The sequence below is a fragment of the Poecilia formosa genome, unplaced genomic scaffold, assembly GCF_000485575.1.
Source record: "Poecilia formosa unplaced genomic scaffold, Poecilia_formosa-5.1.2 Scaffold262, whole genome shotgun sequence".
In the NCBI taxonomy this organism is placed as follows: Eukaryota; Metazoa; Chordata; class Actinopteri; order Cyprinodontiformes; family Poeciliidae; genus Poecilia; species Poecilia formosa.
Window position 1 is genome coordinate 260,400 of NW_006800201.1, and position 20,058 is coordinate 280,457.

The 20,058-nt window shown below is 36.9% G+C and overlaps 2 protein-coding genes across 2 annotated transcripts in view; both read right to left on the reverse strand.

The window, feature by feature from the left end:
- Positions 1-4,390, reverse strand: part of LOC103150783 (protocadherin-like wing polarity protein stan) — a 46,020-nt gene extending 41,630 nt beyond the window's left edge. Inside the window, exons 1-2 of the mRNA XM_016680904.1 lie at positions 4,309-4,390; positions 2,306-2,446 (exon numbers count right to left, since the gene is read on the reverse strand). Of these exons, the coding sequence (XP_016536390.1) occupies positions 2,306-2,446; positions 4,309-4,390 (223 nt within the window). The remainder of the gene's footprint in view (positions 1-2,305; positions 2,447-4,308) is intronic.
- Positions 4,391-9,886: 5,496 nt separating this feature from the next.
- Positions 9,887-20,058, reverse strand: part of LOC103150754 (cadherin-23-like) — a 24,697-nt gene continuing 14,525 nt past the window's right edge. The window contains exons 20-33 of the mRNA XM_016680905.1: positions 19,404-19,529; positions 18,240-18,491; positions 18,035-18,133; positions 16,550-16,722; positions 15,760-15,911; positions 14,319-14,626; positions 14,131-14,241; positions 12,845-13,036; positions 12,517-12,614; positions 12,277-12,432; positions 11,477-11,674; positions 11,320-11,394; positions 10,512-10,554; positions 9,887-10,412 (exon numbers count right to left, since the gene is read on the reverse strand). Of these exons, the coding sequence (XP_016536391.1) occupies positions 10,257-10,412; positions 10,512-10,554; positions 11,320-11,394; positions 11,477-11,674; positions 12,277-12,432; positions 12,517-12,614; positions 12,845-13,036; positions 14,131-14,241; positions 14,319-14,626; positions 15,760-15,911; positions 16,550-16,722; positions 18,035-18,133; positions 18,240-18,491; positions 19,404-19,529 (2,139 nt within the window). The 3' untranslated portion in view covers positions 9,887-10,256. The remainder of the gene's footprint in view (positions 10,413-10,511; positions 10,555-11,319; positions 11,395-11,476; positions 11,675-12,276; positions 12,433-12,516; positions 12,615-12,844; positions 13,037-14,130; positions 14,242-14,318; positions 14,627-15,759; positions 15,912-16,549; positions 16,723-18,034; positions 18,134-18,239; positions 18,492-19,403; positions 19,530-20,058) is intronic.

Sequence of the window (20,058 nt, forward strand, 5' to 3'; positions counted from 1 at the left end):
CTGCTGCTACCAGATCATTTATATAAGAAGCAAAGACAGTAGGAGACAAGACGTCACGTTGTTTAGCACCACATGGTTTTGGGAACCAGCCTGTTCTAGTCGTTCAGCTGAACACAAGATTCTGGATTTTGATAAACAGCTTTTAGATCATTATAAAATTTCTCGTCAATTCGTGTTTTTAACAACTGAAAATACAACAATTAACACGGTCAAAAGCTTTTTGAAAAAAAAAAAAGACATTTGAATTTAAAGACTAAAAATCTTTAAATTCCGTCCTGTCAGGCGACGGGGCCTGGATAATACCCGTGTTAAACAGACTGCGGAGTCCGGTGACGACATGCGACGACATGCGCTTAAACTCCGTAATAAAAGTATGTTTTTATCTTTTTTAAAAAAAAATGTTTTTAATGTTTTTACCTTTACTTTTCATCTATTTATTAATGTCACATACTGTTTTTATTTCTTCTTTAATTATGTAAAGCACCTTGAAATTCCTTGCTGTTGAAATGTGCTGTACAAATAAAATTTGATTGATTGAAAATCTATAAGGCAAAAGTAGATTTTCCTTCTAGTTTCCTGGTTTTATTAACTGTATAAATATGATCTATATGAGCTCTTTTCTTTCTAAACCCATTCTATTTCCCTGCCAAAAAATTCAGTAAATGTAAATAATTAACCAACCTGTCACTGAGAACACTGAAATAAAGTTTATAGACACAGATAAGTTGGCTAATGTGTCTGTAGTTCTTAGGAACTCAGGGATTAGTAATTTGTAACTTTGAAATTGGTTTAATAAAAACATTTTGTCATTCTGATTGAACCCTGTTCAAAACAGGTAAAACAAGATCATGCAACATTTGAAACAGACCAAGTTATTTTAACACTTCATCAGATAAATTATCAGAGCCTATGGCTTTCATAAGTTTAAATTTATTAATAGCTACTTTAAACCCACTTTCTGTAATATGAGAGTTTAAATACATATTTGAGAAACTCATTAGGATAAAATGTTCAGTCTGATTCTTAAGGACTTTTGTCCTTTCTAAATGAGAATGATCCCACTCAGGGGAACCAGAACTACCAGAAAATAAAGACCTAAAATCTGATTCCCACTTTTTAAAACATCTTCAATCTGAAGACATAGAGCCATCTTTCTCAACCCGTTTAAAGGGATCTTTCTTATTTTCTTGCTATTTCAGTGGTTTCAAAATGCCTGAGGATTATTGGTTTGATTAAATTCACTCTTCAATGCTTTACATCACTGATATTTTCTCTTATGTTCTAAGTGTTTTGTCAAATGTACATTTTTTTGCCCTTAAATTCGATTTTTAACTATTATCTTAAATCCTTCTCCTGACACATAACAAACCTTTTCTCAGTGAGTCTCATATTATTCCCAAACACATTTATCTCCTCATCCCAATAGAGTTTATTTAGTTTAGGTTGTTCTTTATTACAAATGTTACCTTTTTTACTGGGTCTGAAAGCATCATAAACATTATTTAACAATAAATGAGACTAACACTTTCCTATTTTAGATTAGTTAAGGTTACCAAACCTTTTTTCTTTTTAAGTCCCAGAATAATGAGAGTGAATTAACTAAATGTTTTACTTATGGTTCTTCAAATCTTTAGAAAATCACAAAACTGGTTTAGTGAATCAACATAAAACATAAAACCAAGACAATACCATCCCAGCTTCCAAAGACTCTAACCACTTAACGTTGTTCTGTTTTTATCAAATGTTTCTTTCAAAAGCAGAACCTGAATTTATCAAATGTTTAACAATGTTTTAGGAGCAGGAGAAATTACTCAGCTACCCTCAAGCTGTAATTTGAGGGTCTGTTCTTAGTTATGAAGGCCCTGAAGGAGAAAAAGTCTTGGTTTTTACAACAAGAAGGGATTTACACCAGATGAAAATTAAATATTCAACTTTTCAGTTAAAATATAGAACTGATTAGTTAGTTATCACTAACTAATGCAGAGTTAGTGATAAGAGGATTTTGAACGATGGACCCAACAGATAAGGAACAATTTTATGGCAGTAAAATTCCTCCATACAGTTTTTCCTCTTCAGATCTGAAGTTTACAAACGAAAGACTCGTCCTCTTATTGTAGACAGAAAACTCATCAAACACTTTGCTCTGAGTGGTTAATTTGACCAAAGAGTCTCTTTAGATGCTTAAGAAACATTAAACAGGAAAGGCCCACATTTTATGTTGCAACAAAACTACTTTATCAGGTTCTGGTTTCCTGTCTATACATTATGTTTACCTGGTTATGAGCAAATTCAGTCCTGTACTCACCTATTGGACTTCCAGTAACGACATGGATCCAAACAGAGACAATCAGACCAACACATATCCGACTCAAACCAGCGCCGTCCATGTTGGTGTCGTTGTGTTTCCCGTTTTCCAGCCTCAGATGACTGACACTGAACTGATCAGCTGAACCACAGGAGTTATGAATGACTTACAGTTTCCTTCACTTTCCTTCCCACCAATCATCTTTTATGACAGGCTGTAAAACCACATTGACCTTTGAGGTGAGGGAAGAAGGTTTTACACCCTTTCTTTCAATTTCACTTGGAAAAATAAACACTATCACAAAAGCAGACCTGGTTAAAATTAATNAAACAGATCCCAGGAACAACATCAGACATCTCAGTCCAGAAATGTGCAGTTCTAGGCACGGCCAAGATACTGCGCAGAACCCTCAAGCTCCCAGGCCTCTGGTAGAGGACCCGAGCTCAGAGGATGAAAGAGAGAGAGACCACCCACAGAGGGTGAGAAGGGAATTTTTTTTAAATATATATATTACATAAGTGTATATGTTTTAGTTTCAGTAAGATTTTGTTCAGCTGCCTGAAGAGATAATAATAAAACTGTCCTTATGAGAAAATTGAACAGATCGTATTTGAAAGAAACCAGATGTTTTGAGTGCAAACATTACAAAGATATAAAATCCTGCTCTCAAATTGAAGAAATAAGTTCTTGATGTTTGGCATTTTAATTCTTACATATGAAATTATGTAGGACACAATTCTACATGAACTCTAAAGAAATTCAAATAATTTGATGGACATATGGAAGAGAAACTGCAAACAAATAAATAGATTTTTTTTCAAGCTAGGATGAATCTGATACCAATACTGATAATAATATTAATGTTATTGGGTAACAATAATATTAATATTCAGCTGAATATAAATATGAAAGCAATTTTTCAAGGTCACAGATAGAAGTTACGAGAAAAGAGCCATAAATTAAAAAATAAACCATAAAACTGTGACTGATTAAAGAAATAACAGTGATAACAAACAGATATAAGGTGATTCCTGTAAGCAGTTATGTAATATCACAGACGTTATCTTTTTATTCAAAGACTGTCTTTCACAAACACAACTAGGCTGTTTTACCAAATCCAGTTAAATAAAGTTTGGTAGTAAATAGAGCTGTTTAAGTCTTTCTTAGATGATAGAGTTTAGATAACATTTTAACGAGGCTTGATTTAATCAGCTTTCATTGCATAACATTTAGATTAGTTGCACTGTAAAAAGCAGTTTTGTTATTTGACAATAAATGAGACTAATACTTTCCTATTTTAGATTAGTTAAGATTACCAAACCTTTTTTCTTTTTAAGTCCCAGAATAATGAAACTAAATGTTTTACTTATGGTTCTTCAAATCTTTATAAGTTCAGAAAACTGGTTTAGTGAATCAACATAAAACATAAAACCAAGACAATACCATCCCAGCCTAAGGCTCTAACCACTTAAAGTTGTTCTGTTTTTATCAAATGTTTCTTTTAAAACTATGTATTAAATGTTTAACAATATTTTAGGAGGAGAAATTACTCAGCTACCCTCAAGTCGTTATTTAAGGGTCTGTTCTTAGTTATGAAGGACCTGAAGGAGAAAAAGTTTTGGTTTTGCAACTCGATGAAAATTAACTGTTAAACTTTTCAGTTGAACAATAGAAGATGCAGAGTTAGTGATAAGAGGATTTTGAACGATGGACCCAACAGATAAGAAACGATTTTATGGCAGTAAAATTCCTCCATACAGTTTTTCCTCTTCAGATCTGAAGCGTACAAACGAAAGACTCGTCCTCTTATTGTAGACAGAAAAACCATCAAACACTTTGCTCTGAGTGGTTAATTTGACCAAAGAGTCACTTCAGATGCTTAAGAAACATTAAACAGGAAAGGCCCACATTTTATGTTACAACAAAACTACTTTATCAGGCTCTGGTTTCATGTCCATGCATTATGTTTACCTGGTTATGAGCAAATTAAATCCTGTACTCACCTATTGGACTTCCAGTAACGACATGGATCCAAACAGAGACAATCAGACCAACACATATCCAACTCAAACCAGCGCCGTCCATGTTGGCGCTGGTTATGTTTCCCGTTTTCCAGCCTCAGACGACTGACACTGAACTGATCAACTGAACCACAGGAGTTATGGATGACTTACAGTTTCCTTCACTTTCCTTCCCACCAATCATCTTTTATGACAGGCTGTAAAACCACGTTGACCTTTGAGGTGAGGGAAGAAGGTTTTACACCCTTTCTTTCAATTTCACTTGGAAAAATAAACTATTCTTATCAGAAAAGCAGACCTGGTTAAAATGAATGAATGAATAGTAGTTAAAATAGCTTCAGCCATTTCTAAGATGTAAGATATTTGGTTTTCTTCACCCAAGTTTGTATTTTGTAAACTAAGTTACATAGATTTCCTCTTGAACTGTGACTGAGGTTCAGTTCAGATATTTAGATAAATTATACTCCATATTTCTAGATGCCATTTTATTTCTGGTGAATTAGAACCACTGTGGAAACAAAGACCAGGGAAGCAGAGGGGAAATGAGAGCCTAATAAAAATAATAATATAAAGTGCTTTTTAGTTATGCTTTATTTATTAATTTATTCTTTATTCTGACTGACTTTATTTATTTTCTTTCTCTCCCTCTCTTTTCCACTTCTACTCAAAATATCTGTGATGCATTTTAGAGAAAAGTTAAATAATAATGCAAATTACAAAATAACTGCCAAGATTAAAAGAAACAAAAATCAACATATGTCAAATAATTTCTTTGGTTTTGTTGTGACACCAGTTGATTGTGTTCTGTGAATTGTCTTTGTTTTGAATGTATCCATTTAATGTGTACCTCCTTGTTTGTTTGGTTATTTTATCTTTGTTGCTGTTAGTTGTTTTCTTATCCGGTTATTTATTTGGTAGATCAACACCCCTTTTTGCTACTCTGTGATGTTTGTTGTAATTGGTAAATTAAAAATGTGACTGAGGTTTCTGAGTTACTTGTGAAACTCTTCTAATCAACAGGTCCTAATGGAAAATGATGTGAAGCCTTGGCGGAAATTCAAACTGGAAGACTCTTCAGCCTGACCTGCATCATCCAATCACCATGTCACGTTCATCCGCCGCAGCCTATCAGCATCGGACCAATGCCTCGTTATAACTAATCATCGATCAACCATCTGTTTATGAAGACTTTCATCCATGTCTGCCTTCCAGCTGTGCTACATCCATCTTCGCTCCTTCTCCACCTTCCCCCTGCTGTTATTCTCTGCGTCTCTCCAGTTTATTTCAAATTAAGTTCAATGCTGCTGTTGTAAAAAGTGTATTTTTAGAGTACACTTCTTAGAATGCACTCTAAAAAGTGTATTTGATTCAATTAAGTTCAATGCCGTGTTCATATCCTAAGTGATGTCATGATGCAAGCTTCACCAGGACAGATCCTGTATCAACCAGCGTGCTGCGGCAGCGCAGAGAGCACAACTTGCATTAGGAGACCTGAGTCCTCGACGCGGCCGTTGTAAGTTTGGTTCCAGCTTCATGACCTTTGCTGCATGTCTTCGCTCTCTGTGATGACACACTTTCCAGTCTAAGTATTCTCAAGTAAAGACTGCCTGAGCCTAAACAATGAGACCCTTCTCTATTTGAAGTAAACTAAATAATTTGTGTAAGACTGGCTTAAGTTTGTCAAGTCAAACCAACTTAATGAATTCAGTTTACAGAATTTAATATATTAAGTTGGATAAACTTGATGAATTACTTGTTACCAATTGAAGCAATTCAATGAAGTTAGCTCAGCTCATTTGTTTTTAGAGTGAAACTGAATTCATAGATATTATCCTGCCAAGCAGTTCTTGTTAAAGTTCAAGATTTATGTGCGAACCTGTGTGTCTGATGCATCCCTTATTGATCTGTCTCACTACCGCCACCTTCTGGGAAGAAGTAATCCGTTTTCTCCAAAGGAAGATTGAGGATTTACTGCTTGGAGTCCATGAGATGAACAGCAAAAAATATTAATAAGGGAAATACCACATAAAAAACAACTAAAGTTACTCATATACTTTATTTTTTCAGGTGTTTCAAAAAATCTGAACAGTACATTGTAAACATTTCTGATTCCAACAATAAGAAAGTTGTCAAAACATTTAATTGATGCACTTTATTAATGTATTTGTGTGAATGCTCCCCCTGGTTTATGTTCTTTTTGTTTTAATGTATATTTATTACTGTTCTATATTGATAACTTTTCTCAATAAAGTTATTAAAAAACAAACAAAACCATAGACGTCATGATGGGAGTAGATTCTTCGACCCTCAAGCAGAATGAAACTCGGGAGACTCAGTAAAATAAATCAGTAAATTATTTATTATACGAAATAAGAAATGTGCGCAAATCTGTTCATGAGTTCAGATGTGGGTGCATGAATAGACACATTTGTGTGTGTGTGTGTGTGTGTGTGTGTGTGTGTGTGCGCAAAGCAGTATTTCATGGGAAAGGACTTAGATTAAACAAGGACTACCGGTGAGCCATTAACTGGACTCAGTTGAAATGTAATTTGACTTTGGTTTTGCATTTGAGAAAAGAAATGCAGAAATTATTAAAGGAACAGTTTGGACTGCTAGTTCTTACAGCTTGATTCTATTAAATGCATGTTAAAATATTTAATGTAAAAAACTTATGTCCCGAGAAAAAGAAGAAAAAATGTAATTCTAAAATGTTTGGATTTGTTTCATTCAACTAAACATGGAATTTAATAATTTAATACTTGAATTTATGAAAGAAATGTATGTGTAAGGTTAAAAATGGAATTAGTCTTTAAGATAAATTATTAACTTTGAACCAAATGTCTAAAATGTATGTTAAAATATTTTGTATGCGTTTTGTAGGTTTTTCACCTGTTCATTGATTGTCACTCATTGGTGAAAATAAAAAAGATGGAGTCAAATCCTAAAGTCTCAAGTCCTCCTTTTCAAGTGTGGGAAGCCATGAAATTATAGAACACTTAACGGTGCATCTTGTTTGGGAACCGGGAAACCAGGGGTTGGGCAAGACCACCAAGAACAAGAGAAGAAATGGTGAGTGAGGATATGATTCTCTTTGTCATAAATACAAGATTAAAGGTAGAAAATTATGTATTGGACTCACGGGAATATTGGCTTGTAGCTACCATAACCGTCACTGCGCCCTCTGGCGGACTCCTCACGCACAAAAAAACCTTTTTTTTTAATTATAAAAATTGCATCTTTTAAGAGATTAACTAAAAGCATTATCAAACTATGCAACACTATATGCAATGGGTTCATGGGAAACTAAATGAACTTTCATCACATTTTATCGGAAATTCAATGGACTTTTTTTAGGAGTTTTGCAAATTTTTTTTTATCTATTTCTTGTCTTTAAATCATATTTTTGCCGTAGGGGTGAATGTAAATGGCGTAAAACTAAACTTCCTGTTTATTGTGAAATCTACAAAGAAAGACCGCAAAGCTGTCACTCAACACTAAAACACGCAAGGGAAACTTTCTTGGCAGAAGTCAGAAACAAAAGCATTAGCAATGCTCTAGCTTTATTTGGAACATCTGATAGTCTTACAAACCCTCCTGTGATGTTACCACCTGACCTGCAATCAAACACGGCCTGCAAACTTCTTCAGAGAAAAATATAAAAAATTAGAGGATTGATATTCACATTCACATTAAGTTCAGTACCAATGCTGTACACAGACGTAACAAATGCAGAAGAAATGACTCCATTTCAACTATAAAAGCTTAGAAGAAATTCCAATCTCCTCTTCCTGTTGACATCCACAACTTTTCCTTTTCTCAGGAAAGTCCTGCCTGTCATTGCATCTGACCTCATTCAAATAGTAAACTCACCCCCCTCATCAGGCGTTTCACCCCAGGCTTTAAAAACAGCAGTTATCAAACCACCGATAAAAAATAACAATCTGGACAAATCACTACTGCAGGATTACAGGCCGACCTCTGACCTCCCATTCTTCAGCAAAATAATTGAAAAAGCTGTTTAAACCGTTAAATAACTTCCTAATTATAACCAAGTGCTTCGACTCCTTCCAGCCTGGTTTCTGGTCTCACCACAGTGCTGAGACTGGCCTAGTCAAAGTGTTCAGTGACATCCATATAAACACAGACAGTGGAAGAACCACATCAGTTCTGGTTCTGTTGGACCTCAGTGCAGCTTTTGACACTGTTGACCACGACATGTTACTGGAACGAGTGGAGTTGGGTCGGACTCTCCGGCCCAGTACTCTGCTGGTTTGAATCTTAAATAAAGAAACAGAAATTTCTTTGTTTCTCATTGAAGAGGTCAGAAGTCACATGTGGTGTACCCCAAGGCTCCATCCTCGAATCCCTCTAATTTAATCTCTATATGCTCCCTCTGGCTGAGGTTATAACAGGAATCATCTCCTAGGCTCATCAGTCTGAGGATTAGAGGAGCTGGTTTCCGTCTGGTGGCCCTGAGGTATTTGTGGTACCTTTGATTATTTCCTCGACTTACCTTTCTGTTCTCCTTTAAAGGTTCTACTGCCGACTTCCTGGATTCTGCTCATCAAGTCTGCCTGGTTCCCCCTCACGATTTCAAGACTAAAAACAAAATACTCTCTTTAAGTTCCACGGCTGGCATCTTTCTGCTCCTCTTCCTCGTTTCAAGCTCTGTGAAACGTGTCCGTCTTCTGTCTCCACCATCCTGCCGCTGCCCTCTGGTTCTACAGAAGGTCTCCGATGCTCCTAAACCCCCACACAGGCCCGGCTCAAGTCTCTGTCCACCTTCCTCTCATGAACTCATCTTCATCAGGAAGATTTTCATTTCTCCTGCACATTCCACCCTGTTGTTCCAGGTCATCAACGTTCTCCCACTCTGCTCCCGTTCGTCCTCCCGTTTCCAGATTCCCCGGACAAAGATACATTCAAATCAATTGTTTTCAATAAACTTTTACTTTTTCATTTGCCTCCTGAGAGTTTTCTGCATGTGGGCCAAAGGTTTACCTAAAACCATGACACTCTCAGGTGTATAAAACTGGAACTGAATGAAAGGCTTTAACACATTAGGGGTGTGCAGCACATTTTTGTAACAAGGTTATTAAAGCTATTTCACTTGAATTTTCACTCGATGAACCAGAGCTTCACTGATTAAAAACCTGCAGCTCTTACCATGCATAAAGCCAGCACTCATGACTCAGACACTCCTAAGGAATACTTTTAATTTTTTTAATATAAACAAAAACACCACCCAGAGGACGGACGGCTAAAATATCAGTCGACTAATTGCAGCAAGTAAAATTTGCATTTCATGATTTTACAGTGAACATTTTGGAAGGTCAGTGGAGGCATTTACAGCCAAATTATGAAGTTAAAAAGTTAAATATTCACAACTTAGCATTAACAAATTACAGTTTGTTGATGTTCTCCACTTTAAATAAATACATTTTTTATTTAAAGTGTTTATTTACCTGTTTTCCAATGTTACAGTTTCTATTATTTTTTTTTACACTAACCCTACAGAGAAATTGTTGGAATTTTTATAGAAGTATAAAATGCGATTTAGTGAACTGAAATATACCGTATAATGATATGGCAGATCCTGAAAGTGAAGCAGTAAACTTTGTTTCTGTCTCCAAACATTTGGTCGTGAGTAAATATCCTGAACTCAGAACTTTTAGGATTTCACCTTCATGTTAAAGTCGACTGAGACCAAAGATGGACTCTTATAAATAAAATAGACTTTTATTAAGTAGATTTGTTCATCATTAACAGAGAACTGGGATCACATTCATGTTGGGAAATCTTCACTGAAATTTAACTCGACATAAACAAAGGTGCTTGAAGATGATAATAAATTAGGATATTTTAAAGTCGCAGAGGTCAATTAAAAATAAAGTAATTCTGGTGCGTAAAGGTTAACAGAAATGTTCGAATCAGAGAGCAGAGGTGTGACTTTCATCGCTCTCGCTGTCATCGCGTCGTCTCCCTCCCAGACTGTCTTTGTTTGACGTCCGGTCCTCGTCGGCCCGTCTGTCCCAGTGAGTCGTGCCTTTGTCTTCTGCTCCGCGATTGTACGGATTCACAGGATACTGAAACACAAACTGCTGGTCAGCCTCATGTTTAAACTCTAGATTTGATCAAATGTTTTAGCTAAACATCTTAAAGATTGAAGATTTATTTGTTTCTACCTGCAGACCGGGATTCGTGGAGGGTGCCTGGAAATTCATGTTCCTGAAATGCAACAAAACATCTCAGTTAAACACATTTACTTATTTTGTTGTTTGTTTGATATAGGAACAGACAGAAGAACCAGATCAAGACAATCTGATGCCTGCATCACAGTGTATACAGTACTGCAACAACCGTCCCTACAATACAACGGTGTATTCGGCAATTGTAGACAAAAAGAAAAACAGGGAGTGTATTTCTGCTAGAAAAAACCTCAAAAACTTCCTAGAAAAAAAAAAGAAATTCTGAGATTTAAAAGTTGAAAATTTGTCAGAAAGAACCCAGAAATTTTGAGATTAATCTAAAAAAATTTCTAGAAACATTTCTGAGTTTAATAAGTCAAAAATTTGCAAGAAAAATATCAGAAATTCTTAGATTAATTAGATGAATTAATTAGGGCCATTGTAGACAGAAAAAAGGAGAACATTTCCAGCAAAAAAGTTTTTGTAGAACATTTTTTAGATTCATCTCAAAATTTCAGTTTTTTGCTGGAAATTTTCAACTTTTGGAGATCAGAAAAGTACTTGTTTTGCTTGCTTGAATTTTTTTTTAGATTAATCTCAAAATTTCTGAGTTTTTTGGTAGAAATTTGCTGCTCTTTTTTATATATATTTATCCACATTGTCCATAATATTGTCTTGTAGATATGATTTATTTTCAGCCAATGGCCTTTTTTTGAGTCAGTACGCTCCAGTTAATGATTAATCAATCACTAAATTAGTTAACGATTATTTCAAGAATCTTTTCATCACATTTAATCCTACTTACGTGTAACCTTCAGTTTTACGGTTGATGTCGAAGCTCTCTCTGTCAGATTCCTTTTGCTTCCTACTCTTCTTGACGCTAAAAGCAAACAAGAATCATTTAGTTTTACCAGTTTGAGTCATTCACCGAACAAGAAACCACAAAGCAGATTGAGGCTCACCTGATAAATAAAGCCAAGAAAACAATCAGTGCCACGAACGTCAGGCCCAACAAAACCCCCAGAACGATGACGACAGTCTGGTTTGACAAACTCCCTGAGTCGGAGCTCGGAGAGTTTATCTCTACGTCAAAATTAATGTCGCTCCCAAACACCACGGCCAGCTCCGTTCTCACCTCTTCAGACTCGCTCTGCAGCTTCCTGGTAAATCAAACAGACAAGTTACAACTTTAAAGGGGACCTATTATGCAAAACTTACATTTTGCATGTTTTTAAAATTCCATTTGGGTTTCTACTGCTTCTAAAAACAAACTGAGAAGTAAAAAAAACCAAAAATGTCCAGGCATTTTTTTGGCAAAGCATCACAGCTCGCCATCTAGCAACCCAAGCTGAGCTCCAAGACGTTTGGTCAGCTGGTTTTATCACTTTATGTGCTGTACAATGGCTGCTGGAAAAGGCAAGTGTTTTGTTGCTGGCTTGTCATCCAAAAACCACTTTTTTGCATTCTTGTTGGTTGCACAGGAGGCTCTACTTCTGCTTTTCAAATATGTCTACAGCTACTTTTATGTGCCAATGGAAATATTTGGACTTAAAGTGACAAGAGGCCCTAAAACAGCTCAAACAAAATTATCTAAGAATAATTTTGTTTAAAAATTGTATTGCACATGTATAGCCCAAAGACCTATCCCAACCTGGTCAAGGAAGCATAGTAGGCCACCTTTAAAAATCTAAGATTGGAGTGTTACATTAAATTTACTATGTTCCAAAAAGTCCCATGTTTGAGTGAAAAATTAAACTCCTACTTTGCGACTTCCTGAGTTTCAACAGCTTCATCGCCATCGAAAGCGACGAAGCTGACCAGAGTCTTGACCGATTCCCTCAGCATTCGGCTTTCTTCTCCACCAGAGCTTGAAACCTGGATTATGTTCACCGTCCAGCCCAGAGCTTTACCTAAAGCCCTGAGACAAAACAAATCCGCGATATGACGACAGGAATGGATGAAATAAATCAGAAAATAAACAGAACTTTATTCATGAACGTACTCCTCCAGCTCTGGAACCTTCTTCTCCACAATGTTAGCCGGCTGATTTATAGAGATGATCGTCACGTCGCTGCTGCTGGCGCTGCCCTGAACCACAACCTGCGACAGGAAGGAAGGATTGAAACCAACCCACCAACCCACCAACCAGCCAACCAACCAACCAACCAACCAACCCACCAACCCACCAACCAACCAACCAGACAGCCAACCAATCAACCCTTCATCCAGTCTTTGGCATTATGCCTTAAATGTCCAGTGGCATAAAGCTCTTAGGGATCAGTAGTATTCATGTTCAACCAAACCACCAACATTCAGTTTCAGGCTCTTACCTTTACTGTGGTTGTAGCAGAAAGTCCATCAGGATCTGTGGCCTTCACCTCCACTGAGACGGTTTTTCCACCCAGATCTGCTACTGACACCACATACAGCAGACCTGAAGCCGGTTCCATGTCAAAGGAGGAGCTTTCTCCTGACAGACTGTAGACCAGATCACTGTTGTCTCCGACATCAGGGTCTGAGGCCTGAGGGTGGGCAGGAAGAAAGAAAACTCCTTAATGGTGCTGCAGATTATGTGTTCAGATGAAGCTAATTTTTCAGATTAAAGGAATCTTTTGAAAATATCAAGCTTTAGGCAGGCATTAAACACACTTTTAAACAAACTCAGGTTTCTGTATTGATCTGATTTAATGTCATGTGTTAATGTGCTTTAAGTGGTAAATCATCAAAACTAACAGAAATTAAGGCTTAAAAACATCAGTCTTTGTGTAATTAATCTATATAATGTGCTTAATAGCAGACTGCTGCATCCTTGGTGCATAAAGGAGCGCTATCATAGATCCTTCCTCCGAAAAGCTCGTAGACTGTAACCACCAATAGTCCCAACAAACTCAACGAGTATTTAAATCCCTCATGGTATTTCCACATTTTTTTTCCACTTCTATGTAGTCTGTTGGTTTAAATTACAAATTTCTGATAATTATTGAGTTGGTAAGTAATATTTCATTAAATTCAGAGCAGGGATTGGATTAAATAAGCGTTCACGTCTTCACACTCCTTTTCAAACAGAAAAAAGTGCTAAGCTATTTGCTTTGTTCTTGGCTCATGTTTTCTCTTGTCCTTCTGATTGTCATCTTGTTTTTAAAAACCTGTTTGAGATAAATAAGTAAAATGAAATGTAGTCTGTAGTTGTCTAAGCATAACTGTAGATGCGATTTTTTAAAATAACTTTTACCAGCTCTATTATCTCTTATGTTGTAAATTCACCATTATTGAACAGTTTCTTATTCTTATTTTCTGCTTGTAGATTTTTTACCTGAGTGTTGTGGTTTGTTATTCCTAAGTTGTTCACATAATATGTGGTGTTAAGGAAACGATAAGCTTCCTTCACATTCCTGAAAATGTGACTGCAGATTGTTCACATATTAACCAGTTTAATGATGGGAGGGTTTCAGGTCAAAGTACGCAGCCAGGTGTTTATGGCCCTTACAGTAAATGATCTGCAATCTCACATCATTGTGGAGATAAACAAGTTCAGAAGCACATTTCCCAACCAGCCGATAGGAGGAGTTTACCTTCACTTGGATGACTGGGGTTTTGTACGATAGGAGGAGTTTACCTTCACTTGGATGACTGGGGTTTTGTACGGGGCGATGCTGAACACAGAGGCTTCATAATCGTCTGAGGAGAACGCTGGAGGCTCGTTTACATCCTCCACCTGAATTCTGACCTGAGAGACAAAAACGTCCATTTGGTTTGTATGAAAGCAACGATAAAGAGGTGACAGCTGTGTGATGTTGTTGTTACCATGACCACTGCTGATGTGGGAGGCGTCCGTGTGTCCACAGCCTCCACATCCAGGATGTACCACTCCTGCTCCTCCTTGTCCAGCTCTTTTGTGGAAACGATGGAGCCATCGCTGTCGATGGAGAACAGGTCTTTGTGTGTTCTCAGTTCGTAGGAAACGTTGTACAGGTTGCTTCCTGCAGAGGCCTGGACCTGCCCCACGTTGACCCCTGAATTCTCGTTCTCTTTTAGTTTGAAGTTGTAGGAGGAGTTCATGAACGCCACGCCGTCCACCAGACTGGCGATCCTGATGTTCACCACAACACGAGCTGCACAGACACGTCATTCAGCCTTATAATATTCACACAATGCACTGGCCTGATAACAAAACGCTAATCTAACAAATGTTCATGTATAAAACATTAGGACCATTTTTATTTCAATTGCACACAAGTCACTCATTGAGCCGTTAGCAATAATAAATAATCATTACGTTTGTGAACACATTAAATGCTTAAACACGATACAAATAATCACTTCGCTTTCTGGGAAGCCATCTTCTTTTGGAAGGGGATTATGGCCACGGGAAAAAAAATCAGACTTTAAGGGATTTTCATCTAACAGCATTTGGAAATTAATATTTTTCCACCTCAGTCACAAAAACGTTTTGAACATCTTTGACACTCCTGAATGACCATCAAGTCCCTGGCTTGGTAAAAACAACTATAATGTCATATTATGAACAAATCAACCACCAACAATAGTCAAAACAGTTTAAGGAGTTAAATAGTAAATGGTCATGTTTTATTTAGTTCCCCCAACTTCTGGGGTTTAATTGGAAACACAAGTGTAGAGTGAGAAAACTTTCCATAAACAGAAGTTAGACCTTAGAAAATAAAATAAAAATCATTTTGTTCTGTGCTGGTGGAACCTTTTTTCATAATAGCAATGAACGGCTAATTTTAATGCAGCACTTCAGTTTTGGAAATCACATTTTATTTAGCACTTTAGGATTGCTAAGTTGTTACTTTTCTAGCTTCCTATAGCAGATGGTTGTACTGCAGTGCTAGTAGTATGAAGTACAACAAACAGCTTCAGTTTCAGCTGTTTTGTTGTAGCTGTTTGCTTATAATAAAAATGTATATTTTATTTTTTTCTGATTTAAAGTTACTGCTGGGATAAGCCGTTACATCGTCCGTGCACCAGGAGGTGTGTGGGATCCACTTTCTGGGTGTATTTATAACAATATTTAACCCTCAAATAGCCAGGATCACACTGGTCACACATTATGATGGCCATAATAACCTGAGACCTTAATATACAGGCCTGTAAATTATGTCAGAGTTCAAAACAACTGTTTTTCAGAGTTCTGCCGCCTCTTCATTGGGTAAAGTTCAGGATGTCTGCAGCCTCAGGACCACTAGTGCATACAAAAATCATAAAAACTAAGCAATATTCTGACCTGTGGCGCTGAGCGGAGGTTTGCCATGATCTGTGGCCTCAGCCGTCAGAACCAGCGTGGTGTCTTCTGTTACATCAGTAAGGTCAGAGGTCAGCGTCACTTCTCCTGTTTCGCTGTCTAAAGCCAAATGTGGCGAATGTCCTTCAGAGAAACTGCAACCAGAAATTAAGAGAAAAGCTGCCTGCTTAGTGGATTTGTTTGATTTGAGACAAGAATATTTTAAATAAATAAATTGGTGTGTTTGAGTGATTGAAATACAGGGTTTTTATATAAAAACCAGTTTAAATCTGCCACAATTCGTTACGATAAAAATGCAAACTTCATTATTTTATTTGAATTTTATGTGACAAACCAACATAAAGTAGTACATAATTATCAAATGAATGCCAAATACGAGAGATTCAAAATGTATTTTACAGATAAAACCCTAAAAATGCAACATGGATTTTATATTTATTGAGGCAACACTTTGCAGAAACACCTTCTGCAGTAGTTAAGTTTTCAGTGGTATGTCTACCAGCTCTATATGTCAAGACATTGAAGTTTTTCCCCAAACTCCTTTGCAAAACAGCTCAAGCTCAATCATATTGGATGGATTATGTCGAATTTTAGCCGTGCCAAAGATTCTCAATTTGATTTACAAAGCATGCCACAGTTTTTTCTTCTTTTTATTCTTTGCGAAAAACAAAAAAGATCCTATCATATCAACTTCATCCTATTTTGTGATGATCTGTGACTATAAATCTCTGTAAACTGCAGTTTGTGGTTGTAATGTGAGTTCTGAGCGAACCTGTAGGTGATGAGCGAGTTGTTCCCGGTGTCTTTGTCGGTGGCTCTCAGCGTCAGCAGCAGCTTCCCCTTCTCTGCCTCTTTCACCAGGGTGCTGGTTTCATAGCTGCTGGAGCTGAACTCAGGTTTGTTGTCGTTGACGTCTGTGATGCTCACGCTGATGGTGGTGATGTTCTAGAGCACAAAGTTTGACTTAAAACATTGTTTTGCAAACAAATGTGTGGAAAAAAAGCTGCTTTAAAGGGGACCTATTATGTAAAATTCACATTTTGCATGTTTTTGTACTTCCATTTTACTTTAAAAAACACAACCAGTTGTTTTATGTCATATTTTTTGTGTCTGGAAAATGAGCCGTTTGAAGAACCTCCCGATTGCTACGTCACATTCCATAGGCAGAGAGTCGTTACCTAGCAACCCCAGCCAAGCCTCGCTCTGTTACCTAGCAACCCAAATGGAGCTCCAGAACATTTGGAACATTATGCGTTGCACAATGTCATTGACTTACTATTTAGAAACCACTTTCTGCATTCTTGTTGCTTGTGCAGGAGGCTCTACTTATGCTCTTCTAAGATGTACGGTTGCATATTTACGCATCTGTTTGCAGCCATTTTTATGTGCAAGTGTAAATGTTGAGTTAGTGGGTGTGGCCAGAAGCAGCTTGTCTGGACTTAAAGTGACAAGACGCCATAAAATGACTCATTCTGATAGGAGCCAGAACTGATCAGATTAAATCTCATTATTTAAGGAAGATTGTTGTTAGAGATTATCATTTTGTTATTACTTTAGTTCACATTCAGTCTATGGATTATTGTGATTTTTTGTTTAAAGTGTTCTCTTCCTTATGTGTGTATGAACTGACCTGGAGGTCACGATTGTCTGCTCATCTTCATGTGAAACAGTTAACTCTGTGTTTCCCAGACCTTAAATCCTTATCAACCAAAATACCTCCTAACTAAGGAACTGCCTGTGTGCAGTCGTATTTTGTCTTGTTGACAGGTTGACCGAGATTCGAACCGGGCTCAGACCGTAGATCAGATATCACACCTGGAACTGGGTTGCTAGTTGTTTGGGTTAGAAGTTTTACGACCTCTGTTGTTTTTCCTGACTGCCCCCTTTGGCTGTTTTTCTTTGACAATAAAAACAGGGGCTCACGCGGAAGCAGACCAGAACGCTCTGTGAACGGCTCGGAGGAGCAGTTGGCAGAGTCTTCTCCTTTTGCAAAAGCTTGGTTATAAAATTCATATACGTTGTCTGTGATTCTTTTATGTAGGTTCAAGAAAAATACCCAGCAATTGTAAGCAAAAAATGTCATAAACATGTTTTGTATATACCAATCCCATCCTGTTCAAGGAGGCATAATAAGTCACCTTTAAGTACTATTATATTTAATGAATTCTCTGAATTATTCCTATTATTCTCTGTTATAAAACTAAATACTAAAGACATTTAAAGGGAAATAAAAAGGTTAGCTGCAGCTTTGTCTCACCTCTCTCTGTGGGCTGCCTTTGTCTGAAGCCTTCAGAACCAGGTTGTACGTTTCCGTTTTTTCCCGATCCAAGGAACCAACAACCAACAGCATCCCATCCTGCAAAACAAACATGACTTCAAGATCCACAAAGCAAAACTCTCTGGCTGTTCGCTATTAGGGAAGATAAAGATGCTGGTTTTACTCCACTAGATTTGAGGCTCACCTCTCTGAAGCTGAAAATGGGGTGAGGTGGACTGAGTGAGAGGGTGACCTCCCCGTTCAGACCGATATCTGCGTCTGTGGGCTGGATGGTGAAAATTTCTCCGGGGTTTTCGGCTGAATATTCTCCCTCTGGGATCTCCAAGGGGTAAGGGATGTTGGGGAACTGAGGGCTGTTGTCGTTATAGTCCAGGACGGTGATGTTGAGCTGAGCCGTGGCGCTCAGGCCGTCGGTGGGCTGATCCACAGCTACAACCTGAAACAGGAAGGATTTACAGCTTAGAGCACAATAAACAATAAATCAATTAACCACACGATAAATTAAAATCATTTCCATTTGGACAACAAAGAAATGCTCCATTTGATATCGTTGAAAAGCCGCCATTTTGAGAAACGCTGCAAACATTTGACACCCGATACGAAGTAGTTAGTCTGCAGTTTTGTTGGTTATTTTGGATTTTTAAATGTTTTCCTGTTCCAGTGTTTTGAATCTTTGAGTGGATGAGCTCGCATTATTATGCAATTATTATTATATTACTTGAAAATGGTCTCAAAATGACAATTTTATCATTTATCCCAATAATTTCTAGCGTGATTTGACGTCCTTATATCTCACTCTAAAATTTACTGTGACCTATTTTTGCTCCAAAGATTTGGAAAAACAGTTTGCGCTGCTGAGATATGTTGACTTGTAAATATTTAATTTTATGTTTATCAGCAGCCAAGCACTTTACGGATATACAGCCGTCTGTGATAAACATTTCGTTGTTCTTCATCCAAACGGGGCGGGGAAACGTTGACCTCTAACCGTTGTTTATGTCCTGTTGCAATCAACTCAGATATCATGTGGAAAATTACGTCAATGTTCTCTTGGACGTGGAAAAACGCTACAACAAAAAAAAGACACTTCATCTAAACTTCATGGTAACGTAGATTAGATGGTAGATGTATGGAGTTGGTGTAAAATTGTGTATTAGGGCTATTATATATAAAAAAGAGGAGTAAATTTTTACCAAAAAACTCAGAAATGTTGAGAATAATCTGACGATTTCTGAGTTTGAAAAGTTGAAAATTTGATAGAAATACTCAGAAGTTTGTCATCCACGACACAAACAGCAAAACCAAAGCATAAAATATAATCACGTTGTACAGAACGATACCTGCTTACCTGTAGCATGTAGCTGTCCTTCGTCTCTCTGTCCAGAGTCGAGTCTTTCTTTAGTGAAACGACTCCTTGATTGTTTATGTCAAAAGTATCACTGGTGTAAACAAAGTGACCATTGGAGAATCCGACCTGCACAGGAAGAAACGTTTGTTAAATAAATAAAAGATGGACAAGAGTAAAGCACTGAGCAATATTTAAAAATATAAAGGTAATAAATAAATACCTTTCTTAGATGTATCTATTATGTAGTGAATATTTTCTTCCTTTTTTTTTTTACTATTAGGTTGTAAAGTACGTGGGATTTATTTTTAAAGAAATGTTTTAAAATTTAAGAAAACATTTATTCCTTTTATGGAAACAATTCATCATTTTCAAAGCAGTTGAAGTTTGTTTTCTTTAGTAATAATAATAATAAAAGAAAAAAAATTATTTGTTTTTTTTTAACATGGACTGAAGGTAAAATAGTTTTTAGAGTTGTAAATGTTGCCGACCCCTTTAATTGTGAAGTATTTCTACTCATGCCTGAGTAAATGTCTGGATTTTCAACCCACTGAATGAAAAACAAACATGTTTTAACCAAAAACCCACCAGACACAGAAACACACCTGCAGTTTTTGTTAAATTTTCATGTTTTCCATTGAATGAAACTGATCTTTTG